General features: G+C 45.1%; 1 protein-coding gene across 2 annotated transcripts in view; it reads left to right on the top strand.

Annotated features, from left to right (window-relative positions):
- LOC307087346 (protein phosphatase 1 regulatory subunit 37) overlaps window positions 1-23,724 on the top strand; it is a 52,022-nt gene that overhangs the window by 10,089 nt on the left and 18,209 nt on the right. Inside the window, exons 3-10 of one of the 2 annotated variants that reach the window (XM_079752887.1) lie at window positions 525-570; window positions 2,178-2,278; window positions 2,577-2,696; window positions 5,321-5,468; window positions 9,455-9,610; window positions 10,724-10,836; window positions 13,552-13,693; window positions 16,587-16,753. In XM_079752887.1, coding sequence (XP_079609013.1) covers window positions 525-570; window positions 2,178-2,278; window positions 2,577-2,696; window positions 5,321-5,468; window positions 9,455-9,610; window positions 10,724-10,836; window positions 13,552-13,693; window positions 16,587-16,753 — 993 coding nt within the window. The remainder of the gene's footprint in view (window positions 1-524; window positions 571-2,177; window positions 2,279-2,576; window positions 2,697-5,320; window positions 5,469-9,454; window positions 9,611-10,723; window positions 10,837-13,551; window positions 13,694-16,586; window positions 16,754-23,724) is intronic. The other variant, XM_079752888.1, reaches the window with a different exon arrangement.

The raw sequence follows: 23,724 nt of genomic DNA on the forward strand, positions 1-23,724 counted from the left end.
CCATCCGTGCAGTCGTGCCTCCGCCGGTGATTGATGCAGTCAAATTAGATGTATGTGGAACGTCGGCTCTGGCAAATGAGCACATCAACTGATGACCAGCTGTTTCTAATTATTATACACTGGTTAATTAGGACACGGTGTCACCAGCAACGGAGGCGGTAAACTGTGTGAAATTCATAATTCATGCTTGCAGCTAGCCACCCCCCCCTCCCCAACCACCAGAACAACCCCTACCCCTCGCACCATCAAACATGCTGAGATGACTGGTGTGGTGGGGGGGAGGGGGGAGGGGGGAAGTGAGGGGGGGGTGTAAGAAAGGCTAGGTAAAGTAAGAAAATAAAAAATAAATGGCTGTAGTGGATGTGTCAAAGTCGTGTGTGCACGCATGTGTACGGCTGTCGTTGTCAATCTCTCACACCTCCTGTGTCCCCCGCCTCCCCCCCAGCCCACCTCCTCGTCTCTCTCTCTGTTTGCCGTCTTCATTCCGTCTCTCTTGTCGTTCTCTCTCTCTTTCAATCCGTCAGATGGGGACTTGTGTAAGAGGAAGGATGAAACGTCTGGATCTGGGAGGTAAGCGCAAGAAGGGCTGCCATCTTCAACGCACGCACACAAACATACACAAACACACACACACACACATACTTTATACCTTAATTGTTTGATGCAGAAGACTTAGAGGTTAAAATAAAACAATGATGCATACTTCAAAATGTGCTACGAACGTTACCTACATTAAACTAACTAATAATGCCTTAATGCCTTAATGTCCCCAAAAAAACGAAATAGAACTTGTAGCGCACGCACAAACACACACACACAAACACACACACACACGAACACACACAAGTTGTGTGATTGTTAAGATTGATGGGGGGATGGGGGTGGGAGGGTCTGTTCTCCCCCCCACCCCATCGTCGTTCCCACATTGTCACGCGCTGATGACATCTGACTGGGGGTGAAGCTCTGCCCTCATTATCTTGCCAGCACAGAGCGGATTATCAAAATGGGATTTTACATCACACACCCCACTCCAACCCTACAGTTAAGTGATTATTGTTATGGTAGAAGAAGAAGAAAAAGGACGCTTAGGGAGGTTTCTTTTTTTTCAAATCATGCAGAAATCTTTTTTTGCAAGTAATTATGCTAATGACATATTACATTAATAAATTATCGGCAAACACACTCCCGACACACACACCGCTTACATCTCTTGTGGTCCTGGGAGCGATACAGATTCCTTTGCCCTTCTTGTCCAAGAAGATACAATTTCACCCACGGAGGCAGAAGCTTGCTGTTGGAGAGAGAGAGACAGAGAGACAAAGGGCGTGCATAGCGATCATCAAAGATGCTTTACGCCCAAATGTGCTTTGTTTATAAAAGTAATCTGGAATTAAATGATCTGACACTCTTTGATATCCAGGCTTGACTCTGCGTGCAGATCCTTTGTTCGCCTCATCATTTATCTCAACATGTTGTGCTGGGACCGCCACCACTGTCTTTGCGAACAGGAGAGGCGAAATCCCCCCCCCCCCAAAAAATCATAGATATTGAAAAAGATCTGTGTCTCCCACCAATCGTTTCTACCGTGGCCTCCCACCGCCATTTCTTAATGACGACGAGAAAGGCTCTACTCTCAACAGACACTAATGAAAACAGAGCATTAGTCACAGGTCTTACGACTTTTAATTGTTTTATTGTTTTTTAAGGGCAGATAATGCATCATGCTTAAATAAAAACATTTTCCGACGTTGCATGCCATCGGACCCTGCGTTATGCATTTCACAAATCCTAGAAGAAAATCACAGGATTAAAAGATTATACTTGCAGTTACATTAAATAAATGAAGACATTCTCAAGTTGTTTGGGGCAACAAATCAAATCCAAACCAGACTTCACATCAGGTTAAAAGAGGAAGACCTGTGGGATGTTATTTAAGTACTTCCGATGACATCTTAGATTGTGCTTTAAGTTCCCAGAAACATGCAACTTTTTGCCCTAGAATATTTTGTCTAAAAAACACATTTAATAAGAAGTGATGAGAAAGTGTTTGAAGCCATGCCATTTTACCTGTTAGCAACCCCTCTCCCCCCTCTCTCTCACACACACACACACACACACACACACCCACACCCCTCTGCTCCAAATTATCTTGTGTTTGATTGCTTTCCTCTATCAAGGTGAGCGATTAGACCTGGGTTCCTGCGAGGCACTGGAAGTCGTTCTCAAATCGCTATGCTTTGATTTCATCAATCTCCGCGCGGCCCGACTAGAGGAAAATGTGAGTTTTATGAGCCCCCAAACTTTTTCCCCTCCTCACTCACTCTCTCTTTTCTCAATCTTCCGCTGCGACTCAAATGCAGTTTCATATTCAGTCGCCTTCTCTTCCCCACCACCTCACCTTCTTATCAGATTACGAAGCCCCCCCACCCCCCTCATCCCTCCCTGCCTCTTCCAAAAAGAACTTCATAACATCTCTGTCAAATTTAAGGCCCCTTTGATTTTCTTTCATTCGTGTGTGTGTGTTTGTGTGGGTCTGTGTGTATATATATTTTTTCCCTTCCCTGTTCCTCTTGCAGGGAGCATCATCCTTGTTGGATATGATTTCATACTATGAATCCACGGCGTACCTTGACCTGTCTGACAACACCCATGTGGGGACGTCCGCCTGGAGGGCCCTCGCTCATTTGATAAAGCAGGTGGGGGAGCTGGGGGTTCTTCATCTCCTTCGTCTTCTCCTTCTCTGGTGGACTTTCAATAACTTGAGTTTTCCTCTCCTCCACGGGGCGGGTTTACATTAAAGGAAGTGAGTTTGCTGTGGCGCAACATGAATTTAAAATAAAGGTGGCTTGTGATATATATATATATATATATATATATATATATATATATATATATACTATATCTATACTACACTCAAACAGCGAGTGTTTATGTGTATGTGTGTTCCTTTTGAGTTTTCCCTGCTTTCCTGCCATTTTCCATGAAAATTGCAGCGAAAGTATTTGTGGATCACTGCACAAACATCTTTATGTATATGCAAGCATTCACACGCACCACATACACATATATCAGTGCATACTTCATTAAGAAGATGTCATTAGCTGGAATTAACTGATTAGCCATGAAATGGCATGAGAAATTATGGCTCGGATTTTCCCAAAAGTCATCGCTGGTGACTGACTTCCCTAGACACCTTTCCGGACTGAAGTGTGTCTGAAAATTAATATAAAATGTAAAAAATAACCACTTTTACTTTTCTTTCACCCGGGTACGTTCACCTCACCGACAGGTGGGTAAACGTGACCCCCGTTTTCACAGGGTCAGTTTTATGTGACCCAGATTATAAACATCAACCTTGTCCTTATCTTAAAATGTATTTGAATGCACAAGTAAACAAAGTATTGTAATCAAAGTTCGCAAGCAGAAGCTGAACTTTCTTGCACCCTTGTCTTCCCACCTAAGGTATATTCAATTCGACGTGGACTCGCCATCGAGGTCATTTCAATGGATCAGCTGAGAAGAAAGAAATGGCAGGCAGAGGAGAAATATATTAAATGGAATAAAATGTTCAGCCTGCCCGTTGAGCAGGCTGCCCGTTGAGCAAAGCAGTTTAGACGGGCAAATAGCTTTCTCCGAAAGGAAACCATATACAGGCGCTCTGCTAATATACTCCCCTTCAGACTGCAAAATCTCCTCTGTGTACGAGCAGAATCAGCCACCACAAGCATTGATGATAGGGTCATGGCCATTTTAGAAAATAGGCGTAGCTAGTTCTGGCGGGACAATCTCGTCATGTGCCCCCTATCAGCTGATGAACCAATCAGACGCACACTGATAGGCGACCTCAAAGACACACTCAGCGAAGTGTGCTGAGCAGAATTTCGCCCCTTCTTTGGTTCTGCTCTGTATTGTATGGGTTGAGATATTTGATGTCACTCATGGGGGGTTGTATAGTGCTCCCTGTGGTTAAATGTTGGTATGCTGTTGGTTTTCCGTTTCTGACATCTGTATCCTTGCTTTAGGATCCTCTAAATCCTACAGCAAGGAGCACCAGAAAAGAGTTGAACCATACTGCTAAACTAAATAGTATTACCATTGCATGCAATGATGGGTTAAGTCTAGACATCGTTGGGCATTCCTGACAGATAGACTGGATGGAAATTGCACAGAGGGCACAAACCCCACTCAGGCATCCGTTATCCCCAGATAACGGTAAAAGTGACCGGTCATTTAAAGACAAAATTAAACAGCCAAGAAAAGGGATGGAGGGATAAAAAAAACACAGGTTAGGAATTTCAGAAAGTGTCGCAGTCAAGTTTTCTTTTCCTTTTCTTTCCCTGAAATGTGCTTTTTTCCTACACTCGTCGGTTTGAGAACAACAGGCCAAAACACAGGAACATGGACTGTTCTGTATCTATGAATCTATATGAGCGTGCGTGCATTTGTGAGTGAGAATGTGTACATGTTTCCGGCAGCAGGCATGCGTCTGTGCATTCTGTTCATCTGCTCCCTGCTCCACATCTCCACTGTATGTCAGCGAGGTGGCTGAGCACATGCTCTCCAAACCAAGCATGTGACGATGATCATTGAATCACAAGAAAGAGTGTGGTGGACCAGACACGTCCCTAAGGTGGACCAAACCCGGTGGACCAGACACGTCCCTAAGGATGCCACTGCCTCTTGTTAAACCTCCATACGTGCCAGAAAACCCAGGAGAAAAAAGAAGAAAGGCCTTTCTCCAAGACCTTTCCCCGTCCTCTTTTTCTCCTCCTCTTAAAGGTCCCTTATTATACCACCAGTTGTGAGTGTGATTAGCCATTACAAGCCATTTTAAAAATCTGCCTCTTCCTGTGTTTTAGTGACATCACAAGTGGGTGTGTCCACCTTGATGTATGCTGGATGGATCAGTCTACCAGATGTCCCAGTGGACTGTAGCAAACGTTGCTCATCTATCCGTCACACAACTAGGTGGACACGCCCACTTGTGAAATGTCAGAAGAGGCAGATTTTCAAAATAGCTTGTAAAGGCTAATCACACTCCCACCTGGTGGTATAATATGTCACCTTTAACCCCTTTCCCCTTGAAACTTCCTCCAGCCTTTTTTGGGGTCTGACTCTATTCACCAGGCCTAAGTGAACCTAAGAGGAAACACAAATATATTTGAGCATCTGTTAATGTGAACACAAACACACTTGTGTGTGTATGTGTGTGTGTGTGTTTTGTTCTTGTGTGACATTGCATGTGTTTTATGTAGCACCTTCTTCTGAGTGCAGCCCTGCATGTGTGCATAATGGGAGTGTGTGTGTGTGTGTGTGTCAGAGTGTGTGTTTGTCCAGGCTGGACCTGTGCAGCGTGTCCATGGTGGCCTACGGGGCCAGGACGCTGTCTAAAGCTCTGCAGACCAGCCACCTGGCCGTCCTGCACCTCGACAACTCCCAGCTCAGCGGGACTCCCCTCTTCTCCCTGGGTATGGACTGAACACACACACACACACCCACGCACACACACACACAAACCTTCCCATAAACACACACACAGATACACACACACAGACACACACACACAGGCGTCACAGACAGCCACACACATTTACGCACACATGCAAACCCACACACATGCCGTGGTTTGTGTGAATATGCATTTGTTGTACACATTCAGTTTGGATTGGGATACCTTGTAAATGTGTGTTTGTCAATCATGTATCCTTCTGTTTAGTTTGTGGTTTGAGTTCACGTGCTTTTGAATTTGAGTCTTTGTTTGCTTTCGTGCATGTGTGTGTTAACATATATGTGTTCATGTGTTTTTTGGGCATGTGTGTGCATGTGTGCATATGCATGCACACAGAAAAACACACACATGTATGTGTGTGTGTGTTAAGTGCATATGTGTATATGCATGTGCATATGTGTGTACGTATATTTCCACGTGTGTGTGTGTGCACGCATTTGTGTTTGCGGGTATGTTCGCATATGTCCGTGTGCACGAGCATGTGTGTGTGTGTGTTTGTGTGGTTGTGTGTGTGTGTGTGTGTGTGTGTGTGTGTGTGTGTGTGTGTGTGTGTGTGTGTGTGTGGATGCCCGTGCCCAAGTGGACAGCGGGAGCAGCTGCCAGAGGACAGAGCGAGTGGGGAGAGGACGGAGGCGGCAGATTTTGGCCCCCTGACCCTCGCAGTAGGCCTGGCCCCGGATTAGAAGGCCTAATCTCCCGCCTGTCACTTTACACACCGTCGCACACATCCACCGCCGCTCGGCTGACCGGGGACCAGAGAGGCGGACGCACAGTCCAACAAAACACACAGACTTTCACACTGACCGCACCATCGTCAACAAAACACACTGACCGTACCGTAGTGCAACAAAACACACACTATCACACTGACCGCACCATCGTCAACAAAACACACTGACCGTACCGTAGTGCAACAAAACACACACACTATCACACTGACCGCACCATCGTCAACAAAACACACTGGCCGTACCGTAGTGCAACAAAACACACACACTCTCACACTGACCGCACCATCGTCAACAAAACACACTGACCGTACCGTAGTGCAACAAAACACACACACTATCACACTGACCGCACCATCGTCAACAAAACACACTGACCGTACCGTAGTGCAACAAAACACACACACTATCATACTGACCGTACCGTAGTGCAACAAAACACACACACTATCACACTGACCGTACCGTAGTGCAACAAAACACACTGACCGTACCGTAGTGCAACAAAACACACAGTCGATCACACTGACCGCATCATAGTCCGACAAAACACACACACATTCACACTGACCGTACCGCTGTTGTCCAACACAAACACACGCACCCACACACACACACACACACACAGGAATATTAGCATTTACAAAGAACATTAGGACGGAAACTTACAGTTTATGCATTTTTATGTACACACCAACACTCTCGCCTTCATACAATGTCGGGCACATATGTAGTGTTTAACTTGAACTTCTAAGGAATTTGTAGTTAGAGCTTAAAATGGACAGAATAAATGTGTTCTACTTTTGTGACATACATGCATGACAACATAAATATGGATAATAGGGGTTGGCTCAAATCGGGGATGAGAACTTCTTAGCAGAGCACTTTTCTGGCTCATTTTATAGTGAAGCGTTTCATTCTGTCCATGGGTTGTTGTGTGCGTGTTAAATATATATATAAATAACACGGAGACTGCCAGTGTCACGTCTCTTCCCTGTGACCTTGATCGATTGGCTGGTGTTTTATCTCCGAGCGGTATCCGTGGTGACGGAGGTGTCCCTCTTGCGAGCCAGCGGGGGGGTTTGGCAGTGCTTATGGACAGGCAGGAGCGATACCGGGGGAGGGGTGCACGGGTTGGTTAGTGGAGAAGGGAGGGCAGAGAGTGACCCGTAAAATGAGTCTGATGCAGACAGAGGCACACATGCACACGTACATAGATACACACACACACATACATCTCGACGATATCGCGGGTGTGTGTGTGTGCAAGCAGGCCTGTGTGCGTCCGTACACAACACACCAGGACTCAGATGGAAGGCCACCGGGATGTATATGGATGGGCACCTCCACACGCATATGCATAAAAGCATGCACACAAACAGGTTCACTTAGGAGAGGTATCTACACCAGAGCACAATAATACGAACAGAAATACGATTGGTTAGGCCAGTGCCTAGTGCTATCAGCAACAAATCTACCCCACACAGAGCCAGAGTCTCAAACCACAGAGGGCATGAACAAAAACAAATTATTCCATAACATTTTCATGCCAATGCTGATAAGCTAGACCCAAAATGGAGGCTCCTTCCCATCCAGCGAAGAACCCCAAGACTTCTGAATCCCTTCCATGTTCAGGGTGCGGGTGTCCTCTCTGACCCCCCCCCCCCCCCCCCCCCCCCAAACCCCCCTCCTCCCCACATCCCAACTTCCAACCCTGCATCCAATCCCTTACTAGTCCATCAACCAACCTCATTTCAGCCCCCTCCCCACCCAAACCCCCTCTACCAACCCCCTACCCCTCACCACCACCCGTCCCCTTCCCGTCCTAGCAGGAGGTCCCAGCTGCAGATCATTGCCTTCGATCGGTAGGGGTGTCTGATTGCCGGAGTGGTGGGCGAGGACGCGGGGGGGGGGAGTGAGGGGGGGGCTTGGGCCGAGGACGGTGCTCGCGGTGGAGTCGTCCGGATCAATGCCACCGATTCCACCATTTGGCTCCCACTGTGCTTGATGACAATGTTGGCATTCCACATGCAGCCCGACGGGGCCTGATCAAATCTACGCCTTCGATCCGCATGAGGGGGGGGGGGGGGGGGGGGGGGGGTTCCGTGGGCGCCCAGGCAGAGTAGACACATGTGCACACACACACACACACACAGACAGACAGAACATACAGTACACAAGCAAGTACACAAGGCAAAACACAGCCAATACCCATTTGCACCAAATGAAGACCTTTCTCTTGTTCTCCCCACTCCATATATAGCCCCCTCCCAGCCAATCCCATCCCAACAGCCCCAGCAAACCACACACACATACGCACACACACACACACACACACACGCAAAAGGTTATGATTAAGGTCACAACAATCAAAGGACAAACAATGACATTTCAGGGAGAATAAGTTGAAATTAAATGGGATTGTTTAATCGAACACCGCACACAGCGTTTAAGGGCCAACATAATTTACATTAGACACACCAGAGGTACCAGAGGATCATTCTTCAACATTCATCAATCACTTTGTTTTGCTTGTTGTCAATGGGTACATTTCATGGTACATGCTACAATGGTACATAGTAACTGATGGGGGTGAATCCGTCCAGTAACCCTGGATGAAAATCAGCAACTGAAAGGGACGGAGTTACTCCTTGTTTTTTGTTCTTCCGAAGATATTCTACCGAAGATAGATTCACTGGTACGAGTGGATGAGGCTTTCAGAAGAGAGTTTTGATAGGTGTATTTCTGCAGTCGTGAAGCCCAAACTGTGTTGATTTGAAACGTTTACAGACACTTTTTTTAAGAATGTGGGTAGCCAGGAAAGGATGTTTCATCCTATGTTCCCCCAGAAAAAAGCTTTACTAGTGCTGCCGAGTTTGTTTTCGCCGTCACCCAATTACACACTTACAGATCCACACCTACAACAACATTATTGGTCGAAACAAATGTGAAGCGAAAGGAAGTGAAGCAGGCCAGCTCAAACCTGTCCAGCTCACCCGGATTTGAGCTTGTCTGCTCTCAGTCTTTCGAATATAGTCTGGTTTGTGAGACTAATGCAGTAGTGACAAAAGAGATTACCATTGGATCATGCTAGGCCGTTATATTTCCAGAATGAGGTGGCCTTTAAAAGGCCTCCCCTCTTAGATGCAGCATCTATTTTGTACCTGTTTTGAGTTATTCCCTGGCTTTTTTTTCCACCTGTTTGTCTGTGTTGTAGTGGGCGCGTTGAAGTCAAACCGAGCCCTGCTGGAGCTCCATCTCTCCAACAACATGCTCAACAGCTACCAGGACGCCATGCAGCTGGGGGATCTTCTCAGATACAACCATACACTGCAGACACTGGTGCTCAGCGACAACGCCATAGCAGATGCCGGTAGGGGCTTGCGTGTATAACTGCCCAATTGTACATATTACGTCTATGTATACGCACAGTTTTAAACCTGAGTACATGTGCTGGGAGATAAAATTGCAAGGTGCATCAATATATATTTAGCTCACTTACACTAGGGGTGTAACGGTTCACAGGTTGTGTTCTTGTCCCAGTTTTTGGTCATGGATTTCGCTTTGGTACTATATTATTTGTTTTTACCCTGATCAACCCATGGTAGGCTCTCTATGGAATCAAATGCTGCATTCCTTTTCCATGCCCTAATAGGAACGAGTAGACTACGTTTGGTACTTTATTTATACTATTGTATATCTTCCCTTTAAATAAAATTCCAAACAAAAAAAGCAGGCCGCTAAATGACATTAATCGTAACCATGTATTAAATCCTGCGTCTTAAACTGTGGAATATGGCTGTTATTGCTAAAAGCACTCCCAAGCCCTCAGTGATGTCCTGCTATCTGGGATTTTACAACGACTTGCCCTTATCTATGGTCTCTACTGACTGGTGATCACTAATGTGTTACGGGCTGTGTATATGGTAAAGTATAGTAAAGTCCTGCTCATATTAAGTATCACTGTTTATAATAATGATATGGATGTTACTCCAAAGTTTGCATCAAATCATCAAAAGATAGTTTTTTTTCCTCTGCTGTACTATATACTCATCCATTCCGTACTTGCATGTCTGCGCACTGAACCCTACATACACATAACCACAGAGAACACATACACATTCAAGGCAAATGTGTATGTGTCGAAATTATACTTTAGATGAGAGGTGATCGTGGTCCAAATCTTGACTCAAATCCACAAAGTGTTAGTTTGGAATCCAATTGCCCTCTATAGGTTAAATGCATGATATTGCATGTGTTATTGTTGCTGTTAGTTTGAGCGTCTCAGATCTATCATTCATTCGGGCTACATCCCCCCAAAAAAATTTCTGAATGTAGCAAATGTGAGTGTCCACCACAAGTCAGCTGCATTCTTTTTTACATTTATATTAAACACGTTTAATATATTTTTTAACTGGTTCAAAATAAAAAATTGCTTCAACCATTATAACCCCCCTCCCCTCTGTCTCTGTGCGCGCTATCCAAGGTCTGGAGGAGGTGTGCGAGGGCCTGAGGTTGCAGACGGGCGGTCTGAAGGTGTTGCTGCTTAAAAACAACCAGATCACCGCTCATGGCATGCTCCATCTGGCCAAGGCCCTGGTAAGACAGGTCGTAGGTGCTAGGCTAGATAGCTGGACGACTAGGCATGGCTAAACGATTGGAGAAAAAGTTAGTTAGTTTGGGTCGAAAACAGTTTTTATTTAGTTTATCGATGTAATTTAAAGTATACACATCAAACAATTCAAAATAGATCTGATGAATGTGCTTTGGTGAGTATCATGCCAGGCAATACTGGCATTTAAAAAAAAGCACACATAGCAGCCAGCATTTTGCTATAATTTGAAATGACAGCATCTTAGATTGGTTAATCACAACTCTACCAACAGGTAGTGTTTGGGAATTGGGACCTCTAGCTTATGGATGCAACAATATACCACAGCAAATAATAATAGTTATTTTTGTTTGCTTCCAAGGCACTCATGAAACCCATACGCTTTTTCAGAAAAACAGAATAGAACAATCGATACAGTAAAAGTGGCTAATAAACTTTTCATCTGACCTTGGTGTGCGATGGCTGCACTGTTAGAATAGGAGTTAACGGGAGTTAATAATCATCTAGATAAAATGTCGGCTTAGTGCCAAAGACATGACACAGCTTTGTTTTTGCTAAACCAATACCTGCTTCACACAAATACAAACACAAACAATACACACAAACAGAGGAGAAATCATCAGGGCTTCACTCAAAATACATTCCCTTGAAAAAAGAAAAAGCCCCGCCTCCACGCATTGCAGTCCCTAATAACATGCATTCCTGTCGCCTGATTGGCGGGGTAAACTGCACCTTTCTGTCATGTGAGGGGCGATTGGGGAAGTCAAAAGGCTAGAAATTAAAGGGCCTGCCTTCTGAGAGTAACATACACGGATGTGGTGGCACGTTTACACATGCCTCACACACACACACACACACACACACACAAACACTTCCCCCCCCCCCCATATCCGCTGGCGTTGCTACCAAAATGGAGGAACAGTTTGATTAAATAATAGATCTGTGTTAGAGGAGGGGGGCTCATGCCGACCTGCCATTCAACAGGGGATAAGTAGACGTCCTTGCCAGGCCATAATGATGATAATTAGGCCCGTGGCTGGTCGTGTCAAATATGACGATGGGTAGAGCTGTTATTAACCTTGCTGCTTGGTGTATCTGGCTGTCCCCCTGACTGGTTGTGTACCCTCTGGAGGACTAGGAGGAGAGGGAGGGAGAGACGTATAATGGTGGCCAGATGGCCGAGGATATTGGTTGTATATTTGATTGGATTTACAGGCCATCGATTGATGGAAGGATGAAGGGACAGCCCGACCATTTCTTTTCTGTTTTGGGTTGGGGTTTAGGGTCATAAGGCCGAGACTAGAGAGATAGTGTTCATATAGGCATTGGTTAATCGTGTTGATCCTTGTTTACGTTGATTGTCTGATTTTGATCGGTTACCACGATTGCTTCCGTGCACTCATATACATTGCAGTTTCAAGTATTTGGTGGTATTTGTAATACTCGCACAAAAAATAATTAATTAGTTAATACAACTACATACGTGCATCACGCATTACCATGGTGGAAGGAAGGCTGTCCATATCCGTGTGAGGGTTGCCTTCTCTCATCTTGTTTTGTCATAGCGTCTTCCCTGCACCCCCCCATTCCACCCTGCAGCCCCTGGCAAACTTCTAAATCCAACCCTCCTGTGGTTTTACGTTTGACAGGTTTCAACCATGCCTAACTCTGACACACACACACACACACACACACACACACACACACACACACACACACACACACACAGACACACGCGCACACACACGCGCACACTCACTCTCGGGTGCTCAGTCGCCTCTTTAATTGTCTGCTATTATCCCCGGCGCATATCCATTCGGGATGCTTGCCCCCTCCCTCTCCCCCATGCCCCCTCCCCCATCTCCCTGCCCCCCACCCCCTCCCATCCCCAACCGCAAGAAAGAAGTTATCAGCACCCAAACGGCAACGTGCCCACGTGCCATGACTCTGTGCTGGCGTTCATGGGCTTCTCCGTGTGTGTTTGTTGCTGCCGTGGTGCAAATTAACTCCTGAAGAAGCAACCCCCCCCTCCCCCCCCTTTCCTCCCCAAGCTCTCCCACCTCTTCCCTCTCCGTCCCCACCTCTCACACACACACACATTCACCCATCCTCTTATTCTTTTAAAGTGGTGACACTGTGGAGGTTTTGACGAGGGCGGCGAGAGGGAGTGCACGGGGTGGGTCGCGAGGGAGGTGGGAAGGGGGGGGGGGTCGCGGTTCGGTGGGCGGGTTGCAGGGGAGTTGCATGATGCGCTCGTCTTCGCACCGCTGGGCAACGTCGAGTCTCCCCCCCCCCCCCCCCCCCCCCTTGCATGCTCCCACACACCCACGGATTTACACGCCAGCTAATCAGGCTTTAATGCTAATGTGGCTCTAGAGAGTCAAAACAGGAGTTCAGAACATTTAACATGAGATGAAACATTAAGGAAATAGAGGCCGGGCGGTGGGGGGTGCTGCAAAGAACACACAAAGAACGGAGGAAGAGGAACACTTAAAGTGAAGCAGCAGTCTCCCCCTAAGTACCCGTTTCTAAATTAAGAACTGAACTCGGCAGATCAAAGTATCGGAGCGTAGAAAGGATATATTGTACGAGCATTTGTTGTAAACAGAAGACATCGACGCATGGGGTCTCATTCTCAATACGCAGCGATATGTGAATATGAGTATCATTTTTGTGATTACAACGGATCCTTGTCCATGTAGCCTGTGCTTAAGACCCTGGAGGTGTTGGATATGGGGAACAACAGCCTGGGAAACAGAGGGCTACAAACACTGAAAGAGGCTCTGATGGCCAACCGCTCCCTGCTGCACCTAGGCGTGGCCTGCACCCAGATCACCTGCGAGGGTAGGCCCACACACCACTCACAGAAAGGCCTACCTAAGGCAGTGTGTTTGGACGCATGGATTGCCATGAATCCGTCTGTTAGAGCCGACAGGTCAAATCGATTAGAAACACTATTTGAGTTGTCATTACATATGCTGAATTTTATCCATGGTATGAATTATATTAAATAACGGAGCCATCTTTAAAACATTTTGCACGTCCCATTTTGCTTTTGCAGTAAAAATGCCACTATCATGATAATGTGTGTGTGTGTGCTTTATTTGAGTAAACTAATTATAATATTTAATGAAATCCATTTAGAGACCTCCCCAGACAGCACAGCACCATAATCTACACCAATATTTGATTTGACACAAGGTCTAACCTCCTATCTTTATTTAATTTTCCACATCCTCCTCTGTTCTCGCTCTAGGTCAAACCTTGTGCCTTTGCTTTGACCTCTTTCCTATTTCAAGTTCAAACCATGTCTTTTTTAGTCCTAAAATTTGGGCCCCTTTAGATCAGTGACATTCAAAGTGATACCATTTGCATACTCATCACGTATTTCAGTGTATTTGGCCTTGAATTAGGTTCCATTAGTGGCTTATCGGAGAACCGGACCAACAATGGCATCTGCATGAGCCAATTCCCATAATGAATACTCCAACATTAAAAATCAACCTCACCTGCACTACACGTCAGACTCTAAATTGCACCTTATCATTTAAAAGAGACCAGTTGTTTTTTGAACGAAAGACTTGCTAATTCCATGTGACATGACAGATCGTAAAACAAAGCCAACACTGGCCTTTAATCCGACATGCAAATGTGGGAACAACTGAATTACAGAAGTTGGGTCAAAGAAAACCAAAACCTCCTACAAATAGGACTTTTTGAAACCAAGTTAATGCTACCCCCACGTTGTAGCTTTTACCAAAACCACTTCAGTTATTTCAATCTATAACTGCAAATCCTTCTCTAGTTATTTTTCATGACTGAGGACACATTTCAACATAGCGTTTTGCGAATGCGTCTTTCTTCAAATGTTTCCAATGAGGAGGTAGAGGAGTAAGCATGTAAAGGATAATCACCGAGAGGCAGTGCAATAAACAGTTTGATATGCCTGGCTCGCGGACGGCTTATCTTCCATGAGCCGGGCATATCGAACTGTTGATTGCCCTGCCTTGAGGTGATAATCCCGTTTATTCTACTTCTTGCTTGCCAACATAATAAAACAATTCAAATACTTTAATAATTATGCTTTTTCTTATTCGTATTGCATGCTTTTAAATGTATACTCTGTTTGAGTTCATCTCCCTCAAAAAGTAGTCCCCTTTAATTACGATCTACCAAACATGTTTTGGACACCTTAAGGGCATTGTCCCGCTTATACCATGGTCACTTGCCAAAGAAAAGAAATTAAGATCATTCATTTCTATTTTCATGCGTTTTACAATCCAAATATAAAGTTTTTCACATGCCATAATTTAGTTTCCCTGGTAACGCCTGAGAGTTGACTAATACCTGGAACAATCATTACCCTCTCGTAAGGTTCTTATGCAACGGAAACGTTATTCACTCCTCCAGTAAATAGGACAGACCTTAGCTACGACTGGGCAACGGGAGGTATTCTAGTCTGCTGAGCTATAAGCCAGAGAGCTAACGTTATGGATTGTACATATTTATAATTCGAAATTCGTCCCAGCCTTTATACCACAGATACACTAGGGTCTATAGCATATAACCGCAATGTCTTATCACAGTTTAATTCATTTTTCACAATTTACCAGCTCTCGTTTTGAAGAATAATTACCGCACCATTTGTTTCAATGGGAATTGCGACGGCCTATACTTTCAACATAAAGTGTACATATTTATAATTTGAAATTCGTCCCAGCCTTTATACCACAGATACTCTAGGGTCTCTAGCATATAACTGCGTTGCCTGATTACAGTTTAATTCATTTTTCGCAATTTACCAGCTCTCGTTTTGAAGACAAATCACCGCACCATTCGTTTCAATGGGAATCGCGACGGTCTATACTTTCAACATAAAGTGTACATATTTATTATTTGAAATTCGTCCCAACCTTTATACCACAGATACTATAGGGTCTATAGCATATAACCGCATTTTCTGAATACAGTTTAATGCATTTTTCACAATTTACCAGCTCTCGTTTTGAAGGCTGAACAGACAATTTGACTGGAACTACTTAACAGGTGTCCATATATCAGGGATTAATGGACACCCTGCAGTCAATCAGAATCAAGTATTCCAAACAATACAAGCGGCGTATTGATCTACTATTTGATGACGCTGTGCTCAGTCAGCAGCAAGTAGAACCGACAAGTCAGCGGGCAACCTGCCGGGTTAATGCCCTCCTCCCAGCCAATCAGAATCAAGCATCTTAAATAAAGTAGAATAACAGGTTGTTAATCTCTGAACTTTCAGAAAAGGGTGAAGACTTTGTCTTCACTGTAAATTTTCCCCAGTCACCCAATCACCCTGTTTATGATAGACGCCACCGTCATCATAACTGCAATGTTTGTGTCTGCATACGCTGCTAATCACTCATGGGGGTGTAACAATTAGTTATCGCTACGATGTTGTCCTAGCTTAACGTCGTAGTGATAACCAAGGCGCTAACATGGCTTGTTGTCATAGAAACATAGTAGTAGTTCAACAAAGCAAAGAGATACACTTCATCCCATTGCTTCCCAGTGCATTTCTGCCAGAAAGCCCAGCTACGTGGACACAAGTTGATGAGTGTCTTTAATAAAGTATCCAAACAGATAACAGTAAGAGACTTTATGGGAGGAAACTAAAGATGAAAGTAAAATAAAAGTAAGATTGTTTTAGAGGTTTCGTCTACAATATGTCATCAGTGTTTGCTTACTGGCCCCTACACAGGTGCCGTGGTCTTGGCTGAGTACCTAGCGGAGAGCCCCCAGATCAAGCAACTGGATCTGCAGGGCAACGCGGTGAGGCTGGGGGGCCTCATGGCCCTCTGTCTGGCCCTGAGGATCAACCTGTCTCTGGCCACGCTGGACCTGGACGGCACGCCCAACCAAGAACAGGTGAGCCCTGTGACGGCCGGGCATTAAGGCTTTCACTAGTTTCATAAAATCTGTCTTTATATTATTTATCAAATCTTTAATACAACTTTAGATGAATCATCTAAAGACAAATATATCAATGGTATTCAATCTGACAGCAGAACAGCACGCTTCTCTTTCTTTCGTTCCATCTTTTGACCAATCATTTTGCTGGAGGACGGGATCTGTAAACTCAAAAACACAAAGCCCTCGGCCCAGTGTCTTGGATGTCTCCCATCGGAAGTTCTGCTATAGCCGAGAACAGCTGGATCCTAAATTAAGATTTTACTCGGCTCAGCCTCAAGACAGACGAGTGGCTTGCATCGGATCGAGTGTCATGATTGGTTGAAATACTTTGGATCCGGTTCTGGATTTCTGGTTCCAGTGAATCAAAATTTGGCGACCTAAAGTTCAGACTGTAGGCTGAAAAATGGTGTCTTAAGAAACCAAGGTTTACCTAACATTAGCTCTTCTAATGTTATGTTTCACTGGACTATACTTTCACCAGTTGATGCAGTTTGGTATCCTCTTGTTAACCCATAGGAACTAGGAAGCTCCATCCCTTGGTTTTATGCAATGTTAATTCATTCTGCATATCCCAATACCTTTAATGACATATGGGGGTATAGTAAATACAAGTACTATCTGTGTATTAGTGTTAACTTTGAATGTTTTTTTCCAAACATTTTGCGGCATTGAATTTGAATGATGTCGATGATAGAGTGGCTGCCAATGCATAAACTATACTGTCTATTTGTGGATGAATCCATTCTAAACCGGGACTTCAATTATTACATAGGCTAATCGATAGTAGCCGTAGGGAAACAAGATGAGATCTACTGTGTGTTGTGAAACACTTGGCAGGAGATGACTGCGTTTGCCTCGGTGCACAGATTATGTTTGGAAATGTTTTCTTTCTGTTTGGCTGGTAATGTTGTGGAATTATGCATCTCTGGGCTGCACACATTTAAATGACTGTTGAAAATTCTTTCATTAAAATCATTCCTCTAATTAGAAATGAAAGGTTAGGAATGATCGCGGCACTGTTTATCCCCAACATTTTGTCTTCTGCTATGCATTCAGAGCCCATGTGGTCACAGATTTGTCACTTAACACAAATAAGTCATTGCCGTTCCGAGTTCATCACCGATGCCATTTATTCTTTCTACCTTCCATAAGCTTGCAAAGGCCTGAGGAAAGTGATGCCATAACTTTAATACATGCCCTTGCTGGATTCACAAAATAATTACCCACACTTGCCATCTGTTTGTCATGATTTTGTCTGTGCTAACTTATTTGCATATTAAAGCATTAATTAAAATCTCCAAGGAACAGAATACTTACTTAAAAATTAACTCTAAAGGCGATCTGTGAACAGCCCTCACCGTTTTTTTTGTGTGTTTTGTACTTTTTTTTCCAGTCCACTTTTTATCCCTTTGTTTGTCTGCCTGCTGTTTCCCTGCTCAGACGTTATTAAACGTCCGCCTTCCTTTGGGTAAAGTCAAACGTAGGGGATGTAGCTTTTTTCCTGGGGAACAGCCTTTAAGGAACCAGCCCATTCCGCGTACGTATGCCATTAAAGCGCCGGGCTCTTCTACACCCCCGCCCCCCCGCCCCCATGCTCCAGCGCCTCCATATTGGCGGCTTTGCTGTCATTTGATGCTTTCTTAAGCCGCCATGAGACATGAATATCATTTTCCACCATTGTCGGGAGTCAGCGTGCATGGTCGTTTTAATAGAATGCTATATGGTTGTTATTGTGTGAGTGTGTGTGTGTGTGTGTGTGTGTGTGTGTGTGTGTGTGTGCGTGTGTGTGTGTGTGTTGGGGGTGGGGTGGATCTCTCTCTTTTAAAAGCTCTGTCAGGTTTTGGACTCACACACAGCTGGGATTTGTCTTGGCGTGGCGTATCCAGGTGGGAGCGGTGACGATTGCATTTGTATAAAAAAGCTGCAGATCTTTCCATCCGAACACAGCGGGGGGGCCAGAGCAGTGTTCTCGCTTGCTGCTCAGCCCGCATATCCCCGGGTCGCCAAGGGAGACGCGCAAATCTCATATTCTTAGTAAGGAACAGTGTGGGTGTACATGTGAGTGAGTGGCAGAGAGAGGGAGAAGGGGGGGTCCTCCGATGTGTGGCTGGTTGACGGAGTTTGTCACCGTCTATATACAGGTCTGCGTGTTCTTGATAATTATGTGTGTGTGTGTGTGTGCTTACGTACGTGTGGCGGGCTTTACAGCTGCACAGGGGGCCATTGCAGATGCGCATATTTACAAGGCATGAAAGGGGAGGAAGGTGGTAAAGCAAATGGGGGTCCTCTCTTTTTTCTGTCTGAATTCTTCTTTTTTTATGTCACACTGCTCTGTTTTATCACCGGCTGGTTGGCTGTTAATTATTAAGTATTTACGCATCTAAAATATGAATAGATTCAGACAAGATTCTCTAAGTCCTCTGCAGCTCTTCAGTAGGTAAAGCTGTTTACAACGCTGACCTTCCTACTCACCAGGCTTGCAAGTGTTTGTGTGCGTATGTGCATGCACCATACGTTTATGTGTATGTGTGTGTGTGTGTGGGCGGGGGGTTGTTTATGTGAACATGCACTATAAGTGTATTTGCATGTGTGTTTGTATGTGTTTGTGTGTGTGTGTATGTTTGTGTGTATGTGTGTGTCTCTGTGTACTCTTGTACCTCACGAATGGTCAATCATGAGCTCTTTTGGGTTCAGATGCTATTAAAAAAGTGGTTTCATTTGTTTTTTTCCTGTGAACGGGACGACACCGGAGATGGCCCGACGATCACGTGGTCAGCCCAATAGCGGGGTGTATCTGTCGGGGGCGCTCTCCCCACTGGGTGATAATTAAGAAACGCAAGAGAGAGTGCCGGCCCCTGTGAGTCGCTATGTGGGGCCTTCCCTCGCCGTATTGTATCTGCGTGGGGCCGTGCTGGGAGACGTATCGGTAATATATATATTAAACATATATAATATATAGCTCTTATCTATTTGTCCCGATCTTGAAGGCTGCTTTCGTAAACATCTCTGAGACGCAGACGGGAGTCGCACGATGGACACCAACCAACACACAACATCTGATCCCTATTGTGCGTTTTTAGCATGTTTTAGCGTAGCATTTTTATAAGAAAGTGCTAACTTCCAAACGAACGCTTCCCGTGGGTTAACTCTCCGACCGATGCTACAGACAGCGTGGCACACAAGAAAGCAAAGCAGTGTTAATGTTGCCTTTGGTATCAACAGAGAGAAGGGTCAGCACTGTGGCGGACATGACCAGGGAATATAGGCAATATATATATTCATATATATTTATATATATATAGGGACTGAGGCACCTGAAAACACACAGGAAGCAACAGTATCGGAAACCATAGGTGGTGGACAAAGCACAAACATCAGGTAATGCAAGTAATGCAATCCTCTCCAGGAGATACAAAATAAAGTGCAGGTGAAGGCTTCTTGTATCAGGAGAACAGGTGACATCGTGAAGGGAAAGGAAACTCTGGGGTCACGATGTAGCTGTGTATGAGGGTACGCCGCGCGGGGGGGGGGGGGGAGGTCTCCGGAGAAAGAAGGGCCTATTTCTGGCACCTTGATCTTTCGGGGGGGTCGGTCCCGGTGGGTGTCGGGACCGGGCCGGCCATGCAAGTAAGTCGACACTCAGGCAGTTCTTCGGCTCTGGGGGGGCGGGGGATGGATAGGGGGATGGTTGGCATAATCATCGGTGCTTGGTGCCCCTCGGGGAAACCCCCGACGGAACTGCGCGGCAGACACCAGCAACCACCCGGAACACACCTCGCTCACCGCTGCGCCTCGGAAGGGGGCCGGGGGGGGGGCTCAGAGCAGCTGGGGGAGAGGGGAGTGCAGCCAGGGTGCCACTGGGACGGGGGTCCTCCTGGGATAGGAGGCTGCCAGTCCCTTAACAGTGTGGATATATTGTGGAGGCTTTTTTATATATTTATGTATACGGCATACCCCCCGGTAGGTACCCTGCGGTATATATACCTAGTACACGTTAACCGTTATACCTGGACTTGGTGTATTTACCTGGTGTATTTATTTGGGCATCATCCTTAAAGACAGGAACCGCATGTTTCTAAGATTGGAAGATTAGAGGGAACATGAAGCGAACTGCCTTGGCTAGTCATAATCAAACAGTATTTGGATTCAAACGATGTTTGAATTGATAGATTGACGTTTTGCCAGTGTAAATTATTGGGATTTTTGCAACCAAAACAAAATCATTTCACTGCCGGAAATGTATGCAAGCGGATGAGTCCCTTGATGAGATATGGTGGAAATGTTTCATCATTCTGAAGTGGTTACTAGCAATATTTTGACTGAGTATGGCATACCATTATGGCATACCACGATGTTGGACAACAACCTTTAGAGCCGGCCGTGCTTGCTGTCCTCCACAGACCTTAACTTTGGCAATGTTTTAGTTGATTATGGAACAGTGAGGCATGACTAAATAATGCTGTGACTCCTTGGCCAGAAGCCTTTGGGTCATTGTGTGGTCAGGGTCCACAGTTAACAAAGTCAATTTTAATATTGACAGAATTGTTTCGATGCCTATAGTTATTTATAGAATTCAGTTGAAACTAGCCAGCTCTATATTCAACAATACAATTAAAATGGCAAGAGCCTTTAATTGCTGACCGAGGAATACCTAAACAATTTCATGGTGATTGTTAGTGCTTCATACTTATTTCACACCCACTACTACAAGACATTTATATTCATTTGATAATAATGCAATTATTACAACTAACCTTTTTCATGTTTTATTGTAGGGCTTGCTCTGTATATCAGTTTTCATAGGCTCACCGGTTAGAGGCCAGTTTTAAATCAGTGTTTGAGGATTCCACACAATAAAAACAGGCATTTAATATTGTCTCCCTTATTTGCTTTTACATTCACAATATGAATTGTAAATAATGCATGTACTAGTAGAGGCTTCTTGATTCAATCCTTTATAACTTGAGGAATAAGCAAGATCACATTTTAATTCAGTTTTGTTTGTGATAGCTCATAACCTTACACTTTTGTCGGTTTTTAGGTCAGGTCTTACTGTTTAACAGAGTGGATGACTTGGCTTGAGTTGCTGTTGTTTTTATACATTTAATATACAAGTTATCATATGTTTCTTTCTTCCTGACCAACTAAGTAAAGTGAGATATAGTTTCCATTGCCTTGCTAGACTAATGGGAAAATCCTTAGCACTCTCTGATTTGCGTCAAATATGATATTTTTGTTATAACTGAAATTTGTTTAGAGTTTAATTTAAACTACATATATTTCTTAATATTATCAAGAATAAATCTTTGTACAAAAGGGGAGAAAAAGTTTTTTTTACTTTTTTTACTTTTGCGTAAAACCACAAGGCAGGAGGTCATTGGTATATGTCTTTACTAGCAGGGGTGCCTCATCCACACGCTCTGTCTCCTCATGCGGAGAGCGGCCCCCGGAACCCCTTATAGGTGTTGGGTTTCAGAAACCAACACCTTCTTTTTCTCTTTTTTCCCAGCACACCTCGGGGCCTGTACATGGAACTCTCTTCACGCCACGACACCTCATTCTTACAAAAAAATGTAAATGCATTTAGAGTCACTGATACCACGGCAACACCGATGTTTTACCCACCCACTGCTCCATTTTACTTCCAACAAGAAGCGCCTTATGATCCTGATACCTCTCAGAAGGGACAACATGAGTGTCTGTAGTAGATGCGAGGGCGACGAGGGGGGATGGTGGTGTGTGTGTGTATGCGTTGGGCGGCGGGGAGGGGATGTGTAGTGAAGAAAATCCCATGTCTTGTAGCAAAAACACAACAACAACGGCGACGCAGCAACACACTCCGCGCTGCACGGCTGATGTATTTTCAGGCAGAAACGGGCATATTTGCCAGCTGTGTAATTTACTGCGGATGGCATTTGCATATTAAAGCATTAATTAGCCCCTCTGAGCGCGACTACGCGTGAGCACACGCACGTGTGTGTGATTGTGTGAGTGTGTGTTTTTATCTGATTTGCGTGTTACGAGGCAACACGGGGGAGGATATGGTGGGGGCGCAGGGTGGTGGGGTGGTGGGTTACTGTAGTAATCGTTGGTCGTGTAGTCGTCTGTGTTTTGTGGTTCTGATGAAGGTCAGGGGGGTAGAAGGGGTGTGTGTGTGTTTGTGTGTGTGTGTGTGTGTAGCCCCAGGGGAAAGACTTTCCCAGTGACGCTGCTGTGTTCTCTAAAGCAAGTGTATACCCCAAAGTATACCCTATGTTTGTGGATGACAACACTTGCATCTACTTATAACCACGCGTGCCAACACGCACACACACATACAACCACACACGTGCACCAGTACATTACTCCAGGAGGTTTCATTAGCAGGGATTAACTGATTAGCCTTGAGATGGCATGAGAAATTATGCTTTGGACGAAAAGTCATCGCTGCTGGCTCGCTTCCCTAGACACCTTTGGGTGAATCTTAAACAGTCTTCTAAGAGGGAAAAGTGGAAATACACAACCCCCAATCAAACTTCAGTCTTCTCCAAAGGCTTTGACTTGTTTTGTTAAATATGTGTTAAATATTTGTCTTGCCGGTGAGTATAGGAAGAGGCGGCGCATTCAACCAACAATTCAAATGAATGAATTGAAGCACCGTTTCTCCCTCCTCCAGACGAGAGTGGTATTTGTGTCTATTGGCCAGCAAATCCCCCCGTCCTGCATTCAGACACGCGAGACGGCTGCTCAAACAAACTCAGCATAATGACCAAAACATGCAAAGTTTCCCAATTGATATGGGGGCTCTGCATAAGTGTGTGGAGGGGTAAGGGTGTCGGAGGGGGGAGCATATATATATGAGCTGGGCGTAAGTGGGGGTATTGGATCGTGTCGCCTTTTTTCGACGGGCATGTCCTGAGGCGCCACGCTCAAACGGCCCCAGCACA

The sequence above is a fragment of the Pollachius pollachius genome (genome assembly GCF_949987615.1).
Source record: "Pollachius pollachius genome assembly, chromosome: 15".
NCBI classification, from domain to species: Eukaryota; Metazoa; Chordata; class Actinopteri; order Gadiformes; family Gadidae; genus Pollachius; species Pollachius pollachius.